General features: G+C 38.5%; 1 protein-coding gene across 6 annotated transcripts in view; it reads right to left on the minus strand.

The window, feature by feature from the left end:
• Positions 1 to 19,161, minus strand: part of B3GLCT (beta 3-glucosyltransferase) — a 150,291-nt gene that overhangs the window by 37,957 nt on the left and 93,173 nt on the right. For all 6 annotated transcript variants that reach the window (XM_034758662.1, XM_034758658.1, XM_034758657.1 and 3 more), the window contains 2 exons: positions 3,784 to 3,920; positions 2,650 to 2,713 (listed from right to left, as the gene is read on the minus strand). In XM_034758662.1, coding sequence (XP_034614553.1) covers positions 2,650 to 2,713; positions 3,784 to 3,920 — 201 coding nt within the window. The remainder of the gene's footprint in view (positions 1 to 2,649; positions 2,714 to 3,783; positions 3,921 to 19,161) is intronic.

The raw sequence follows: 19,161 nt of genomic DNA on the forward strand, positions 1-19,161 counted from the left end.
ACACTAAAAACTCTCTGGCAGGCAAAGAATTGTATAAAGTTGTATGACAGTTTTATTATTTCTGAGAAATTTGAAATAAAAAATACAATAAAAATGTTTTCTTTTCTGAACACCATCTTCAGTGACATTATTGGCCTGCTGGGAGGATTTGAGGACTGGCACTAGCCCAAAGTAAATTGAGTTTGAGTGCCCTGGACTAGATGATTTGATGATCCCTTCTGGCCTTAAACTCTGACTCTGAACTACTTCATTGAGAAGCTCCAGCAACTCCATGTTTTGAAGCAGGGACTTGATTTTGGCCATCCCCATGAAAAGTCTCACAAATTTGGCCAAGTTATAAAACCTAACAAACAAAACAACAAAAAACCCACAACAACCCTCAGTTTGCATATACTCGGTGGAGACTTTTGACAGCTAAATTCTCCTAATATACTATCTGCACTGAATACTGCACTATCCTGGGAATGCAGGGGGATAGCAGAATGTTCCCTGCAGATACTCCTCCTGAAATCTGGGGGGGTTGCAAGCTGCAAGTCACTTAAACCAACATATTCATTGCTGGTCACTAAAAGTGTGTTCTTCAGATTTGTAGAATTGGTGAACACTCAACTCCAACTGAAGTTGGCTGGAAGCTTGCTTTGAACATATGAAGTGCTATAAAAAGGCTAAGTACACTGAAAAATAAGGACCTAGGTTTCTCAAGTTGGGCTCCAAAAATTAGTGAGCACTTGGACCTTAATCTCACTGTGCCTCAGTTCCCCAGATGTAAAATTGGGATAATAATTCTAATGGGGACAATATCACCTAATCTCACAGAAATGTTGTGAAAACAAACTCTTAAATGTTTGTGACACACTCAGATATTATGGTGAGAGCGCCACAGAAACACCCAGGAGAAAATCAATAATTTTGTATTCAGCACAGCATAGGCTAAGTGTGCATTAAATAAAGCGTGGGTCTCCACTGAATGATGAGGATAAAACAGCATTCTAAGATTCACACTAAAAATGAAAGGTATTTTATGGAATGCCGTTCTAAAAGGCCTTCTTGCAGAAAACCATAAATGAACACAGTATGTGTGCTTAATGACAAAAAAAAGTCATATCTGTAAGACAGACTGTGTTCCATCTGGACAGCCACAGCAGAGTAGTGAATGTAGACAATATTAGGAAGAAGACTAATGAATGGGCAGCAGCTAGACCTAATAGACATAAAGGTGAAATAAAAGCACTTAAGGCAAATGATGTCACTTGGATTCTATCTTACTGAAGGTACATGAGCATAATACAATTCCTTTCCCTCTCAACAACGATAAAGCAAAATAGAAGAACGTGGTAATCACTCTTCTGTCACATCTCCCTTATATCTCCAGCTTTTCCAGTCTTCACTGAAATCTAAACGTATTGGGATTAATGAATGAGGGGATTCATGAGGGCAAGATTGTAAACTAAGATCATATATTTAACATCTTCATAATTTAGACTCTATAATACCAATATTAAAGATATTAGATTGTATCCTTTGATTTACTGGCAGCCAGTATAATTTATGAAGGATGTGTGTAACCAACCCTTTACTTCTATTTGAAGAAGCAAGCAAGCGTTTACCATTTCAATTGTTACAGCCTTGGGGTCAATTAGTGTGTGTTACAGTAACCTAGGGCTGGTCCACACTAACCCCCCACTTTGAACTAAGATACGCAACTTCAGCTACGTTATTCACGTAGCTGAAGTCGAACTATCTTAGTTCGAACTTACTGCGGGCCCACACGCGGCAGGCAGGCTCCCCCGTCGACTCCGCGTACTCCTCTTGCGGAGCAGGAGTACCGGCGTCGACGGCGAGCACTTCCGGGATCGATTTATCGCGTCTAGACAAGATGCGATAAATCAATCCCAGAAGATAGATTGCTTACCGCCGGACCCGGAGGTAAGTATAGACATACCCCTAGTGTGGGTGTGGCAAAGCAGGATGGCCCCAAGAACGTCTGCATCAGAGAGAAATAGAGGGACTTTCTGGATAAACCAGAAATGGTGGTAATGACTCTTGACCACCATCCAAATATAAACTTCTTTTCTCAGAAAATGGTGATGGATTTCCATTCCCCTCCCCACACACACACACTTCCACAAGTTCCCAAATCTATTTGACTAGCATTAGCTGTACTGCCTGAATAATACACACACACAAGCCACAAGCAGGCCTCTCAAAATGCTTCCTGCTGCCAACAACCATCATAATAGTTTAATCTAGGTTGAAATTCAATGTCAGTGAGGCAGTCTGATATCTGAGACAGTCCTTAATGGGTATAGAAGAGGAGACTCAAAATGCAAACTTTTCTATTTGATGAGCTGGGAACCTCTTCCTTTTTTCCATAGCAAACTTCCAAAAAGTGATGCCTTCTTGTACACTATCACGATACAAATTCAGCTTTACTTGCAGTACCATCTACATTTTGTAACAATAGAACTTTTACAATTCTACATATTATAACACTGAAAAGGAAGGCAAACAAATATACAGTCCAGAAAGTTCAAATCTTTTAACAACCTTAAAGAGTCTACATTATTTAGGCTTCAATTTATCAGCATTTAAACAGAAAATGACAGGGTTATTTTCTTACATGTTTCACAGGAATAGAACATGGCTTACCTCATGTTTTAAATCTATTGTAAAGTCTGACTTAAGTGGTTCACTTTTCAGCTTGTTTGCAAGCCTGTACAATAAACATAATGAAATTTACTTACTTCATAAAGTAAGAACAAGAGTAATGTAATGGAGACAGCAACTGATTTTTTTAAACAAACTTGAGATTTTATTTATGTCTATGAAATATCAAACCATTTTCTATGGGCTTCTTGATAATGAGCTGTTTACACGAGTTGCAGGAATTTAGCAGCTAGGATTCCAAATTAGGCTACAAATGAACTAATTCTTTAAATAACTTTTGCAGTGTTATTTTACTATATAACCCTCCTTCCACACTTTAAAAAATTAAGCTAATTCATCAGGAATTTGAGACATGGGGAGTCGTTTGGTGGGGGGGGGGCGGCGGGGGGCTTCTTGACTGTCTCCTGCAAAAAAAAAAAAAAAATCACTTCTGGATTTATTAGGACCAGAAAATGTTTATATAAGATAATCTGGAATGGAAAGCAAACATCTGGACATAGCCTGCTGCTGTGAGTACTAGTTCTTAGAATATACCGCTCAGTGTCAATTTTTCCTGCCCAAGAAGAAAGTCTTCAATAGGAGAGGCTCTGCAATCTAGCATCATATTTTTAACATTCAAGGAGACAATTTTGTGCTTTCAGCTGCTTAATGATCAGCCCCTTGCTCACTAATCTAAACTTTTTCTTCTTATTTGTGCTCCCATTTGTAATATTTAAACATTTTCCATTTATGAATATATACTTTTACTGCATGAAGGCGCATAAGACTTTAAACTTCACGTGGTATGTAAAATCAAAGTGTATAACAAAGAGAAAGTTAAATGCAAAAATATATTTCTGCACATATGTATTTATGAAATTTTAACTATTATAATTTGTGTTTGCAAAGCTTCATTTGTGTGTTTTGGTATGTGGGATGAGGACGGAAGACATTTTATAAGAAATAGTAGTATTTTAAATTTTGTGTAAAACACTAATCTGTGCTCAGTCATAACTCCTTAAAATAATATTGCTTAGTGTTTATATAGGTTTTTATATCCTCAAAGCACTTTACAAACACGAACTAATTAACTATTAATAAGACAATTTTAGAAAAGATTGCAAATTAAATTCTTACTTGTTTACAAGCGGAATACTAAGTGCCCAGCCAGCAGCAAAATCTGGAAATTTAAAGACTGTAGGATTTTCAGCAAAGGCATAATGATGTATTATTGTAGATTCTTCATCATATAACGCTTTTCCTAAGAACCATTCCTGTAAAGACAGGTAGGATATATCATTTTGCTCCTCTACTGCATTGCTTTAATAAAGGAAACAGATAAAAAACAATATTCATACTGAATAAAATGAACCCAAGAGAGAGGATAAGTGTGTTGTTTGTAATGAGACTGACTAAAATTTCATTTGTTTGCTGATGGTGAGAACTGAGGAGGAGAAAACAGGGGAGGGAGAAAAAATATTTTAAAGATCCACACACAATGTACTTCCAAACCACCAGCTCCCTTTGGTCCTGCATTGCAGCAGCTTCCCCCTCAACTGAGGATTCAATAAGTCTAATACTACTCTGAGTGTTGGCTAGAGGGGGCACCATACCCTAACAGGCTGAATCCACATCAAATTTGGAATCCATGTCCATCAATTTTCAGTTTCAAGGCAAATTTTTGAAGGCAAATACATTTTAAGTACCCAACTCCTCAAAACAATAACTGACCGAAGATGACCAGAGTCTGTTCTAAGTTTTACATGCATGAAGCAGGAGAATAAGAAATTACTTATAACAGGGCTTTACATAAAGGGCAGTTCAGGACACAATTTATTGTGTTGGGAGATACTTAATAAACTTAAATGCTGGTACTGTGCTTTACATTAATTTTAAATAGCAAGACTGACTACTCACATGCATAAAGTTAATTTCACATCTAAGTACTTGCAGGACTGGGACCCTAAAGAGGATTTTAAACATAAAACCAACACCTAAGAAAGGAATGGGTCAGTATCTACAGCCATGGGGCCAAAAAGCAATACTAGGAACATCATCTCAAGCAGTGGTTCAACAAAAGCTTTTTAATTGGAGATATTATTCTATGTATTGTGGCAGTGCCTCATGGCCCACACTGTTTGGCTTTTGACAGTTTACAATACGATACAATTCAAAATTACAAATTCTTCAGGTAAAATGGACAAAGCTTGGTTAATAATTTTATCACAACATACAAAATGCCATGTAGTGTTATTTAGGCCATAGTAAAGATTGTGTCAAAATTCCAGTCTAAACCCCATTTTCCATCTGTTTATAATATTAAAAAAAATCACTTTTTAAAATTAGTCTACTGGAATACATATTTTTTGTACCAAACTTTTAGATCTATAAGACAAAAAATACATTTAAGCAGAACATTAAGAAATATTAAGGCAGGACACCTCAACCTCAAGATATCCTTCCCTTCTTCTCAGCAGCCATTTGTATAATTGCATATGGAAAGGCTCCTAATTCTCAAGCTCCCATAATCCCTTGCATCTCTGTACAGGTGCAAAACATGCTCCCCCATCTGATTCCCTAGTCAAACCAGCATCTACCAGGACAGAAGGAGGTTAAGGGTGAAAGGCTTCTTGACATTCCCTCCACCAAAGTCAAAGGGGTTCCTACCATCCCCTAGCCTCTTAGGCACTGAGTTTTATCCCACCAACAAAAGAAGTCCATTTTTCTTTGTTTACTATTAGTGACAACAGCATCCACTGGAAAGCTATCTAGCAGATAAAAATACTGGAGGAAGAATGGAAATGGAAAGAGATGCAAATTCTTGTGTATAAAAAGGTACTATTCTGAGTAACGAAATCACTCTTTAAAAGTGAAGCCATACAAAACATTTAGATTTAGAGCCTTAAGGGTTGAATCATTTTGATGCTACATACATTCTATGCTATTTGACAACCAGTTTCAGTAAATTATTTCTAACATTTTCATACTACGGTAACATTAGCGACTCTCGTCAAGAGCAGGCCCCACTGTGCTAGGCAATGTGTAATCAGAGATGTCACTCAATTTAATCAAATCACCAGAAACAACATGCCCTGGGTAGTGTAGGAAGGCTCACTCTGTGATATTACAGTGCAAAATGGAGAGATCTCATGGTCGTATTGCTGTATAATATTTTTCTATACAAAAGCTCACTGCCGTAATGATTATTTTTCAGTCGCTGATATTTACATGGCAATGATCTTGCTAAACTTCCTAAATAAACAGATCAAAAAGTGGCCCTTATACCAAGTTAAGACCAAAGCTGACTGTGAAAAGTTACAAAAGGTTCTCACAAAACTGGGTGACTGGGCAAGAAAATAACAGATTAAATTCAATGTTGGTAAGTGCAAAGTAATGCACATTGGAAAACATAATCCCATCTGTATATACAAAATGATGGGGTCTAAATGCCATTCAAGAAAGATCTTGGAGTCATTGTGGATAGTTCCCCGAAAACATAAGGAGGAGGGAGAAAACTTGTTCACCTTAGCCTCTAAGGATAGAACCAGAAGCAATGGGTTTAAACTGCAGCAAGGGAGGTCTAGGTTGGACATTAGGAAAAAGTTCCTAACTGTCAGGGTGGTTAAACACTGGAATAAACTGCCTAGGGAGGTTGTGGAATCTCCATCTCTGGAGATATTTAAGAGTAGGTTAGATAAATGTCTATCAGGGATGGTCTAGACAGTATTTGGTCCTGCCATGCGGGCAGGGGACTGGACTCAATGACCTCTCGAGGTCCCTTCCAGTCCTAGAATCTATGAATCTCTTCAATGTGCAGTGGTAGTCAAAAAAGCTAACAATGTTAAGAATCATTAAGAAAGGGATAGATAATAAGACAGAAAATATCATAATGCCCTATATAAATCTATGGTATGCCCACACCTTGAATAGTGCGTGCAGATGTGGTCACCCCATCTGATAAAGGATATACTAGAATTGGAAAAAAATATAGAGAAGGGCAATAAAAATGATTGGGGTATGGAACAGCTTCCTTATGAGGCAAGATTAAAAAGACTGGGACTGTTTAGAAAAGAGACCACTAAGGGTGGATATGATAGAGGTCTATAAAATCATTAATGGTGTGGAGAAAGTGAATAAGGAAGTGTTATTTACCCCTTCACATATTTACCCTCCTACACAGGAACAAGGGGTCACCCAATTAAATTAACAGGCAGCAGGTTTAAAACAAACAGAAGAAAGTATTTATTCACACAATGCAGTCAACCTGAGAACTTGTTGCCAGGGGATTTTGTAAAGGCCAAAAGTATAATTATGTTCAAAAAAGAAATAGGTAAGTTCATGGAGGATAGTTCCATCGATGGCAATTAGCCAAGATGGTCAGGGACACCCCACCATGTTGTAGCAGTCCCTAAACCTCCAATTGCCAGAAGTTAGGAGTGGACGACAGATGATGGAAAACTAGATAACTGCCCTTTTCTATTCAATCCTTCTGGTCACTGTCAGAAGACAGGATACTGGGCTAGATGGACCATTAGTCTGACCCAGCATGGCCATTCTTATGTAACTGTGTATTTTAGTTACGCTAAAATAATCTATAAGAACTACTTCCCATGGTTCCTGGGTGTAAAAACCATACATTATTCTCCTTACTCTATAAAAAGTAGAAAATTTAAACCATTGGTATAAATTTTCATTAGAACATTGTGCCTGCAATATTAACTCACCAATCAACTACAGCAAGTACATTCAAATGTACATCGGATAGTCTACTCTCAAGTGTGTTCTGTCACATCTAAGTATTGTATTCCATATTATAGTTTTACAAGGCAATTGATGTGCACTGGATTTACCGAAATTATGGTTGTTCATGCCTCTTGTTAGTTCAATTGTTTTAAATTTTAATATTTCTTTTTTGGCAGAATAAATTCAAGAAAGAGAAGGAGTAGGCAGCACTGTAGGAAAGTGAAGTGTTATAGTGTGTTAAGCATACAATATCTCACAGGTATGAGAACTGCAACACAACTGAAAAATGGAGCAAGTTAAATATAGAGCATCAGCTTTTAATTTTGAACTCTTCCTACTGTCACAAACCAATTTATTTAAAGGTGAACTATAAAGCTAATGTTTAAAAGGTGTTTAAGATGTCAAATCATTAACAGAATGTGTGCAGATTTAAAATTTAAATATTTACATTTTAAAACAAAAGTCCATTTACCCTGTGACACTCGATCACATCACAGGCACAAGCAGGTTGTGATGTCACCAGCTCATGCAGGGGAGCTAGATACATGGTGTCACAGCCTGATCCAGTACCCTTCTGTAGGAACACCAGTCTGTTGTGAGTAGTCCCAATTCTGGGGCCCACGTGCTTCCGAGCCATCTAGGCCCAGGCAGTCTAAGCCAACGTTTCTAGCTCTGAGGTCCTAGACCACACTCCCAGATTCAGACTTCTGGTCCGGCATTCTTCTTTGAGATGTGAGGCGCTGCTGCCCAAGTGCCTAAAATCGATGTCCGAGACCTCCCAAGCCCCCCAGCTGCTTCCACACGATCCCCCGGAGCTCCAAATAGGCTGCAGGTGCTCTGGGCTTCTAGTTTAACCCTTTCAGGAATAATATGGCAGGAAAGCAAGGTACACATGCTTAACGAAGGAATTTAACCACTGCGACTGTACTCTTGAAGGCACTCAAGAGTTATAACTCTTTGAAAAGTTACCGAGGTACTGAAAAGCACTCCCTCCCTTGTCTGATCTTGCCCCTTCTGCAAGTCTGAGGTTTGTCAGCATTACCAGTTGGGCAGAATTCCTCTTTTCAATCCTGCACGTCGTGCTTTCAAGTGGCAATGGTCAGTCCCCCCTGCTCAAAGCAGTACCCAAATCTTATGTACAGTCTCTCTCTTCTTTTCCAGGTCCCCAGGCTGAGATGCTGCAGATCCACCTGCCAAATTGGCACCCATGTGTAGAAAATCCACAGTTCGATGGAGTCAGAGCCAGCAGCTGAGACACAAAAGTGATGGCTCCAGTTTGCTTTGTGATGGTTTCTGAGTGATGTTCCTTCAATGAGGGGGTCAAGCAACTTTCCTGGATGGCGCAAGCTATCTGGAATTGGGAAAGGTTAAATGTGTTCTATCCATAATATAAAATGGAGGTGCTAATACAAAATGGAATTCACAATTTGATAGACATATTCCACGTCATCACCTATGGACCCATGAACCCACATTTTGGCAAGTAAACAGCAATTCTTATATATTTATTAGGGCTGCCAAGTGATTAAAAAAATTTATCGCAATTAATCACACTGTTAAATAGAATACCATTTATTTAAATATTTTTGCATATTTTCTACATTTTCAAATATATTGATTTCAATTACAACACAGAATACGAAGTGTGCAGTGCTCACTTTGTTTATTTTTATTACAAATATTTGCACTGTAAAAAACAAAATAGTATTTTCAATTCACCTAATATAAGTAATGTAGTGCAATCTCTTTGTCATGAAAGTTGAACTTACAAATGTCGAATTATGTACAAAAAAATAACTGCATTCAAAAATAAAAAAAATGTAAATCTTTAGAGCCTACAAGTCCACTCAGTCCTACTTCAGCCAATAGCTCAGACAAACAAGTTTGGTTACATTTGCAGGAGATAATGCTGCCTGCTTCTTGTTTACATCACCTGAAAGTGAGAACAGGTGTTCACATGGCACTGTTGTAACTGGCGTTGCAAGATATTTACATGCCAGATGCACAAAAGATTCATATGTCCTTCATGCTTCAACCACCATTCCAGGGGACATGCATCCATGCTGATGACAGATTCTGCTTGATAATGATCCAAAGCAGAGCGGACTGACGCATGTTCATTTTCATCATCTGAGTCAGATGCCACCAGCAGAAGGTTGATTTTCTTTTTTGGTGGTTCGGGTTCTGTAGTTTCCACATCTGAGTATGGCTCTTTTAAGACTTCTGAAAGCATGCTCCACACCTCGTCCCTCTCAGATTTTGGATGGCACTTCAGATTCTTAAACCTTGGGTCGAGTGCTGTAGCTATTTTTAGAAATCTCACATTGGTACCTTCTTTGCATTTTGTCAAAACTGCAGTGACAATGTTCGTAAATCAAACAACATGTACTAGGTCATCATCTGAGACTGCTATAACGTGAAATATATGTCAGAATGCGGGTAAAACAGAGCAAGGGACAAACAATTCTCCCCCAAGAAGTTCGGTCATAAATTTAATGAATGCACTATTTTTTTTAACGATCATCATCAGCATGGAAGCATATCCTCCGGAATGGTGGCTGAAGCATGAAGGGGCATACAAATGTTTAGCATATATGGTACATAAATACCTTGCAACGCCAGCTTCAAAAGTGCCATGCGAACACCTGTTCTCGCTTTCAGGTGACATTGTAAATAAGAAGCAGGCAGCAGTATCTCCTGTAAATGTAAACAAAACTTGTTTGTCTAAGTGACTGACTGAACAAGAAGTAGGACTGAGTAGACTTGTAGGTGCTGAAGTTTTATATTGTTTTGTTTTTGAGTGCAGTTATGTAACAAAAAAAAATCTACATTTGTAAACTACATTTCACGATAGAGATTGCACTACAGTACTTGTACGAAGTGAACTGAAAAACACTTTCTTTTATCATTTTTACAGTGCAAATATTTGTAATGAAAAATAATATAAAGTGAGCACTGTACACTTTGTATTCTGTGTTATAATAGAAATCAACATATTTGAAAATGTAGAAAAACATCAAAAAATATTTAATAAATTTCAATTGGTATTTTATTGTTTAACAGTGCAATTAATCGCAGTTAACTTTTTTTTAATTAATCACGTGAGTTAACTGCAATTAATCAACAGCTTAATATTTATTTTTAAATTTTATTCAATTTTTGGTCTTCACATGCCTCTTTTTATTAGGTGGGGTGTAAATTAGCTCTTCTTAAAGCTTTGCAGTACATCTTTAATTGTAGTTCTGTTTTAATCTATAGGATGCTGGCTAATTCCATGGTGGATAACACCTGAAAACTAGAAGATACTGTTTTGCATTTTCACATTTTTATTTTGTTTTGGCTTTTTAGAGGGAAGTGAGGGAGGGTCTCAGACTGGATTCTGAGGAAGGGTTTCCAATGGTGTGGAAGAAGGGTTCTCCGTTGTCAAACTCTTTCTTTCTCGATTTTACATATCCATCACAACCTGCATCCTTGTCAGAAGTTCTTAACTGGATCTTCAGGCCAAAAACCACTGAGGGCAGATAGAGGGAACTTGGGAGTTGAGGCCAAAGAAACTAGTAGCAGGTGAGCACAGGGAGGTAAAGGCTGCAGAAGTGAGCAGGAAATCGAAGACATTAAGCCCACTGAGGGTGGTGATTTGGTTCTTACAATTTATTTTCTATTCTGTAGAGGCACTTCTACAATGGTCATCACCAAAGCGCTCTGGAAGAAGGGTGAAAAGTGAACAGAAAGGAGATTGGCATGTGTTGAAGAAGAGATAATTACCGAAAACAAGAACACTTATCTCGCAGGACCTCAGTCCAGAAAACATGAGTGTATTTGTCTTCAATGTGAGAGAACATCAGTCCTTAAAAATGTGGTCCCCCATCTCAACGAAAAATGGCAAAAATCCACTACAGGAGTGTGAGTTGAAAAGAGAGGCATTTTGAAGCTATTTTAGTTTCTTGTGATAGAAACAATATTTAGAATCTTATTTATAATACAGATTATTCACATGATAAAACTACACTCAGCGCAATTCTGGCAAACTCAACATGTGAAACTATTTGGTGCATTATTGACACACTATACAAAAATCAGTTATGGGCCATTATACTAAGATGGCCACTACTCTGTATTTAAAAGCAAAATGGGTCTAATTTTTCTTTAAATGTATGCTGGAACTTAACTTATTATTATAATAGGATTTATGCACATGGCATTCAAGGCAGACTAAACCCTTTATTAATTCTGAAAAGGTTAAAGTGCAGTAATTACTTTTGTAATAGAAATAACCTGGTCAGATTTTCAAAATACCTAAAGGATGTTCAATAGACTGTTTAGTAGTATGAGCAGGGATCCTAGTAATTCATTTGCCAAAGAAAAATGCATGTGGTTCGGATAGAGTCATCTCTTAGGGGAGGATCTAGTAATGGAGATTTTCTATGTCTAGTAAGGAGGAGAGGATGGAAAATGGTAAAATACGGGTAGGAATGATGAGAAACAGTAAAATGAAGAAGAATCCCATTCAATTACATCATGTAATGGCAGATAGCTAAAAGTGACAATTTTTTAAAGTGCTTATATACAAATGCTAGAAGTCTAAATAAGAAGATGGGTCATCTAGAGTGCCTCGTATTAAATGGGGATATTGATATAACAGGCACCACAGAAACTTGGTGGAATGAGGATAATCAATGGGACACAGTAATACCATGGTACAAAATATATTGGAAGGACAGAACAGGTCGTGCTGGTGGGGGAGTGGCACTATATGTGAAAGAAAGCATAGAATCAAATGAAGTAAAAATCTTAAATGAACCCAACTGTACCATAGAATCTCTATGGATAGCAATTCCATGCTCAAATAATAAGAATATAGCAGTAGGGATATACTACCAACCACCTGACCAGGATGGTGATAGTGACTGCAAAATGCTCAGGGAGATTAGAGAAGCTATAAAAATAAAAAAAACACAATAATAATGATGGGTGATTTCAACTATCCCCATATTGACTGGGTATATGTCACCTCAAGACAGGATGCAGAGATAAAGTTGCTTGATACCTTAAATGACTGCTTCTTCGAGCTGCTAGCCTTGGAACTCACAAGAGGAGATGCAATTCTTGATTTAGTCCTAACTGGAGCACAGGATCAGATCCAAGAGGTGAATATAGCTGGACTGCTTGGTAATAGTGACCATAATGTCATTAAATTTAGCGTCCCTGTGGTGGGGAAAACACCACAGCAGCCCAACACAGTAGCATTTAATTTCAGAAAGGGGGACTACACAAAAATGAGGAAGTTAGTTAAACAGAAATTAAAAGGTACAGTGCCAAAAGTGAAATCCCTGCAAGCTGCATGAAAACTTTTTAAAGACACCATAATAGAGGCTCAACTTAAAATATATACCCCCAAATTAAAAAAACATAGTGAGAACACCAAAAAAAGTGCCACCCTGGCTAAACAACAAAGTAAAAGAAGCAGTGAGAGGCAAAAAGGCATCCTTTAAAAAGTGGAAGTTAAATCCTAGTGCGGAAAATAGAAAGGAGCATAAAATCTAGCAAGTGAAGTGTAAAAATATAACACTGCTCTACAGCCAAAACGCTTCTGAAATAAATGTAGTCAAACTTTACTAATTCTGGGTCACTGAGAACGAAAATGATGCTTAAAATTGTTGATTGGCTCTAGTTTTCAAGATATGCTACTGGGTCAGTATATACGACCCTTGACTTGGGAATGGCGGAGGTTAAGTGAGTTATAAAGGGAAGGGATCTCAATTTAAACCAGAAATGACTAAAATACATCTTTGATTGGATCTATGAATAAATCTATGACTGGGTTTGGACAGTACTTGCTTTTTGGCAAAACAATGAATGATGCAATCTGAAGCTGGTATTGTGTCATACATGATATGAATTGCATTATGTTATACCTAGAAGTCATGGATGATGCAATCCTAACGAAGCTTACATCACTCTGCTGAACAAATTGCCCTAGATCAGCTCTAGAAATCATACAGTGTCGTGCTCTCTTATTTGTCAGTGTTTGATTTTGCAAAGGGACACATTTCTGTTTAGCTAAAGTGAGCAGAGATGCCTCGTACTTGCGTGAATAGTGCAAATAACTTTTACTATGTTTGTGGTGAAGTGACTTTTGCATCACAAAAGCGCAGTATAACCACTGTGGTTAAGAAAGCCTATCACCTTTATTTTGGCTGCAAAATTGGAGATCAGGACAAGAGGTGGGCCCCACACATATGCTGCAACACTTGTGCAACAAATCTTCGCCAGTGGTTGAACAGGAAAAGGAAATCTATGCCTTTTGCAGTGCCAATGATTTGGAGAGAGCCAACAGATCATACCAGCAATTGTTACTTCTGCATGGTGCCTCCAGTTGGGAAAGGCGTGTCAAAGAAGAAAAAGTGGACTGTCCATTATCCAAACATTCCATCAGCTACATGCCCAGTACCCCACGGAGAAGGACTGCCGGTTCCTGATGCACCAGAATCATTCTCACTTGAGTCAGACGAGGAAGAGGAAGAGGATGAAACTTCTGGTCCTGAACCATCAATGTCACAGGACCCACATTTTGTCCCATCCTCCTCCTCTGAACCACACCTCATAACACAAGGTGAACTGAATGACCTTGTCAGGGATTTGGAACTACCCAAGAGTAAGGCAGAGCTGTTGGGATCCACACTACAGCAGTGGAATCTCCTGGCAGGTGATGTTAGGGTTTCCATGTTCCGTGACTGTCAAAAGGATCTTGTCCCATTCTTCTTCATGGAAGGTGATCTTGTAGCCTGCAACAACATCGATGGTGTGATGGCAGCCCTCAACATAGTTCACGATCCAGATGAGTGGAGACTGTTCATTGGTTCATCGAAGACGAGTCTTAAAGCTGTTTTACTGCATAATGGCAATGTTTTGCCATCAATTCCAGTTGGTCATGCAGTCCATATGAAGGAAACTTATGACAACATGAAACAACTTTTGAGGTGCATAAACTATGACCAACATCAGTGGCAGCTTTGTGGCGATTTGAAGGTTGTTGCTCTCTTGTTTGGTCTGCAGACTGGATACACAAAGTACTGCTGTTTTCTCTGTGAATGGGATAGTCGTGCAAGAGATTCCCACTACATCAAGAAAGATTGGCCACTCCGACAGTCATTGGAGCCTGGGAGGAAAAGTGTTCAGCATCCACCACTTGTTGAATCAAGGAAGATTTTGTTACCACCCTTACACATCAAGCTGGGTCTGATGAAGAACTTTGTCAAGGCCATTGACAAAACACAAGCAGATTTCAAGTACCTCCGTGGAAAATTTCCAAGGTTAAGTGAAGCTAAGATAAAGGAAGGTGTCTTTGTTGGTCCTCAGATGCGTGAACTTCTTCGAGATGATGCATTTGACCATGCACTGCGTGGCAAGGAAAAGATGGCATGGAAAGCCTTCCAGTTAGTGGCAATAAATTTTCTCGGAAACAACAAGGCAGACAATTTCAGGTTGTTGGTGGAAAACCTCCTCAAGGCATACAAAAGCTTGGTTGCAACATGTCACTAAAGATAAATTTTTTGCACTCTCATCTAGATTTTTTTCCACTGAACTGCGGAGTAGTGAGCGACGAGCACGGCGAGCGATTTCACCAGGACATTGCAACAATGGAGAAACGCTATCAGGGCAAATGGAGCCCATAAATGCTTGCAGACTATTGCTGGACAGTGACAAGAGATGCTCCATTTAATGAATACAAGAGACAAGCCAAGAAGCGCCGAGTAGACACTGAATAGGACTAAACGATGTACATAATAGTTTTTTGCCTATTGTTTCATAATAAATTTTATTTATATAACCTTTCTGCTGATTTTTAAAGTGTTGCATAAACAGGACAGGTGAAATATCATCATGTAAAGCAACCATAAACACATGAAAAGACCTAGGTTTACAATTTATGATTAAAACTCTACTATCTACACAATATACATAAACATAAAATGTAAAAACTTAAATATCTTAGAAACAGTAGCCAATCAGTTGTTTTAATTGTCATATTTGAATTCAGCACATCAAAATACATAATAAATAGCACATTTTATCTCTGAAGCAGACGACTTCTCAAAAATTGTAGACCACTGTAATTAGGAAGGCCAAAAAAGAATTTGAAGAATAGCTAACCAAAGATTCAAAAAGTAATAGCAAAAAAATGTTTACATACATCAGAAGCAGGAAGCCTGCTAAACAACCAGTGGGACCACTAGACAATTGAGATGCTAAAGGAGCACTCAAGGACGTTAAAGGCCATTGCGGAAAAACTAAATGAATTCTTTGCGTTGGGCTTCATGGCTGAGGATGTGAGGGAGATTACTAAACCTGAGCCATTCGTTTTAGGTGACAAATCTAAGGAACTGTCCCAGATTGAAGTGTCATTAGAGGAGGTTTTTGGAACAAATCGATAAACTAAACAGTAATAAGTCACCAGGAACTCAAATGTGAAATTGCAGAGTACTAACTGTAGTCTGTAATCTACAAAGGGATCTCACAAAACTGGGTGACTGGGCAACAAAATGGCAGATGAAATTCAATGTTGATAAATGCAAAGTAATGCACATTGGAAAACATAATCCCAACTATACACATAAAATTATGGGGTCTAAATTAGCTGTTACCACTCAAGAGAGAGATCTTCATAGAATCATAGAACTGGAAGGGACCTCGGGAGGTCATCTAGTCTAGTCCCCTGCACTCAAGGGAGGACTAAGTATTATCTAGACCATCCCTGACAGGTGTTTGTCCAACCTGCTCTTAAAAATTCTCAATGATGGTGATTCCACAACCTCCTTAGGCAATTTATTCCAGTGCTTAACCACTCTGACAGTTAGGAAGTTTTTCCTAATTTCCAACCTAAATCGCCCTTGCTGCAATTTAAGTCCATTGCTTCTTGTCCTGTCCTCAGAGGTTAAGAAGAACAATTTTTTCTCCCTCCTCCTTGTAACAACCTTTTATGTATTTGAAAACTGTTATGTCCCTAAACAAACCCAATTTGTTCAATCTTCCTTCATTGGTCATGTTTTCTAGACCTTTAATCATTTTTGTTGCTCTTCCCTTGGACTTTCTCCAATTTATCCACATCTTTCCTGAATTGTGGTGCTCAGAATTGGACACAATACTCCAGTTGAGGCCTAATCAGCGCAGAGTAGAGCGGAAGAATTACTTCTCATGTCTTGCTTACAATGCTCCTGCTAATACATCCCAGAATGATGTTTGCTTTTTTTGCAACAGCATTACACTGTTGACTCATATTTAGCTTGTGAGCCACTATGACCCCCAGATCCCTTTCTGCAGTACTCCTTCCTAGGCAGTCATTTCCCATTTTGTATGTGTGCAACTGATTATTCCTTCCTAAGTAGAGTACTTTGCATTTATCCTTATTGAATTTCATCCTATTTACTTCAGACCATTTCTCCAGTTTGTCCAGATCATTTTGAATTTTAATCCTATCCTCCAAAGCACTTGCAATCCCTCCCAGCTTGGTATCATCCGCAAACTTTATAAGCGTATTCTCTATCCCATTATCTAAAACATTGATGAAGATATTGAACAGAACCAGAACCGATCCCTGCGGGACCCCACTCATTGTGCTCTTCCAGGATGACTGTGAACCACTGATTATTACTCTCTGGGAACGATTTTCCAACCAGTTATACACCCGCCTTATAGAAGGTCCATCTAGATTATATTTCCCTAGTTTGGTTATGAGAAGGTCATGCAAGACAGTATCAAAAGCTTTACTAAAGTCAAGATATACCACATCTACCGCTTCCCCCCATCTACAAGACTTTTTATCCTATCAAAGAAAGCTATCAGGTTGGTTTGACATGATTTGTTCTTGACAAATCCATGCTGACTGTTATTTATCACCTTATTATCTTCTAGGTGTTTGCAAATTGATTGCTTAATTATTTGCTCCATTATCTTTCTGGGTACAGAAGTTAAACTGACTGGACTGTAATTCCCCGGGTTGTCCTTATTTCCTTTTTTTATATCTGGGCACTATATTTGCTCTTTTCCAGTTTTCTGGAATGTCTCCCATCTTCCACGACTTTTCAAAGATAATTGCTAATGGCTCAGATATCTCCTCAGCCAGTTCCTTGAGTACTCTAGGACGCATTTCATCAGGCCCTGGTGATTTGAAGACATCTAACTTGTCTAAGTAATTTTTGACTTGTTCTTTCCCTATTTTAGACTCTGATCATACCTCATTTTCACTGGCATTCACTATGTTAAACGTCCAATCGCCACCAACCTTCTTGGTGAAAAACAAAACAAAAGTCATTTAGCACCTCTGCCATTTCCACATTTTCTGTTATTATCTTTCTCCCCCTCATTGAGTAACAGGCCTACTCTGTCCTTGGTCTTCCTCTTGCTTCTAATGTATTTGTAGAATGTTTTCTTGTTTCCTTTTATGTCCCTAGCTAGTTTGATCTCGTTTTGTGCCTTGGCTTTTCTAATTTTGTCCCTACATACTTGTGTTATTTGTTTATATTCATTCTTTGTAATTTGACCGAGTTTCCACTTTTTGTAGGACTCTTTTTTGAGTTTTAGATCATGGAAGATCTCCTGATTAAGCCAGGGTGGTCTCTTGCCATAGTTCCTATGTTTCCTACGCAGTGGGATAGTTTGCTCTTGTGCCCTTAATAATGTCTCTTGGAGTCATTGTGGATAGTTCTCAGAAAACATCCACTCAATGTGCAGTGGCAGTCAAAAAAGCAAACAATGTTGGGAATCATTAAGAAAGGGATAGATAATGAGAGAAAATATTATATTGCCTGTATATAAATCCATGGTACGCCCACATCTTGAATACTGCATGCAGATGTGGTCACATCACAGAAAAGATATATTGGAATTTGATAAGGTTCAGAAAAGAGCAAAAAAATTAGGCGTATGGAACAGCTTCCATATGAGGAGAGATTAAAAAGACTGGGACTTTTCAGTTTGGAAAAGAGATGACTAAGGGGGAATATGACAGAGGTCTATTAAATCCTGACTGGTATAGCGAGAGTAAATAAGGAAGTGTTATTTACTCCTTCTCATAACACAAGAACTAGGGGTCACCAAATGAAATTAATAGGCAGCAGTTTTAGAACAAACAAAAGGAAGTATTTTTTCACACGATGCACAGTCATCCTTTGGAACTCCTTGCCAGAGGATGTTGTGAAGGTCAAGACTATAACGGGGTTCAAAAAAGAACTAGATACATTAAATCGAGGATAGGTCCATCAATGGGTATTAGCTAGGATTGCAAGGGATGGTGTCCCTAGTCTCTGTTTGCCAGAAGCTGGGAATGGGCAAGAGGGGATGGATCAGTTGATGATGACCTGTTCTGTTCATTCCCTCTGAGGCACTTGGTGTTGGCCACTGTCAGAAGACAGGATACTGGGCTCAATGGACTTTTGGTTTGACACAGTATGGCCATTCTTATGTTCAGAGAATCTCTAGTTTATAATTTTGTGAAAAATAAAAACATATTAACTAAATTTTACTGAAAGTACCAATTTCATTTATTCAATGTACACAACCATTCCTTGTGGTTGATTTTTGAACATGCTTTAAATTTACACCGGAACCCCATTTATCGGATCTAATTGGGACTGGGGCCAGATCGGATAATCAGGAGAAACGGCAAAGAGCTTTGTATCCCTTATTTTAAGATGAGGGTGGGGAAGTTCGGGGCAGTCAGCTGGAGCCCCAGCCACTGTCAGCCCTGGGCGGCTGGTGGTTTGGTTTATACAG

The sequence above is a fragment of the Trachemys scripta genome, chromosome 1, assembly GCF_013100865.1.
Source record: "Trachemys scripta elegans isolate TJP31775 chromosome 1, CAS_Tse_1.0, whole genome shotgun sequence".
In the NCBI taxonomy this organism is placed as follows: Eukaryota; Metazoa; Chordata; order Testudines; family Emydidae; genus Trachemys; species Trachemys scripta.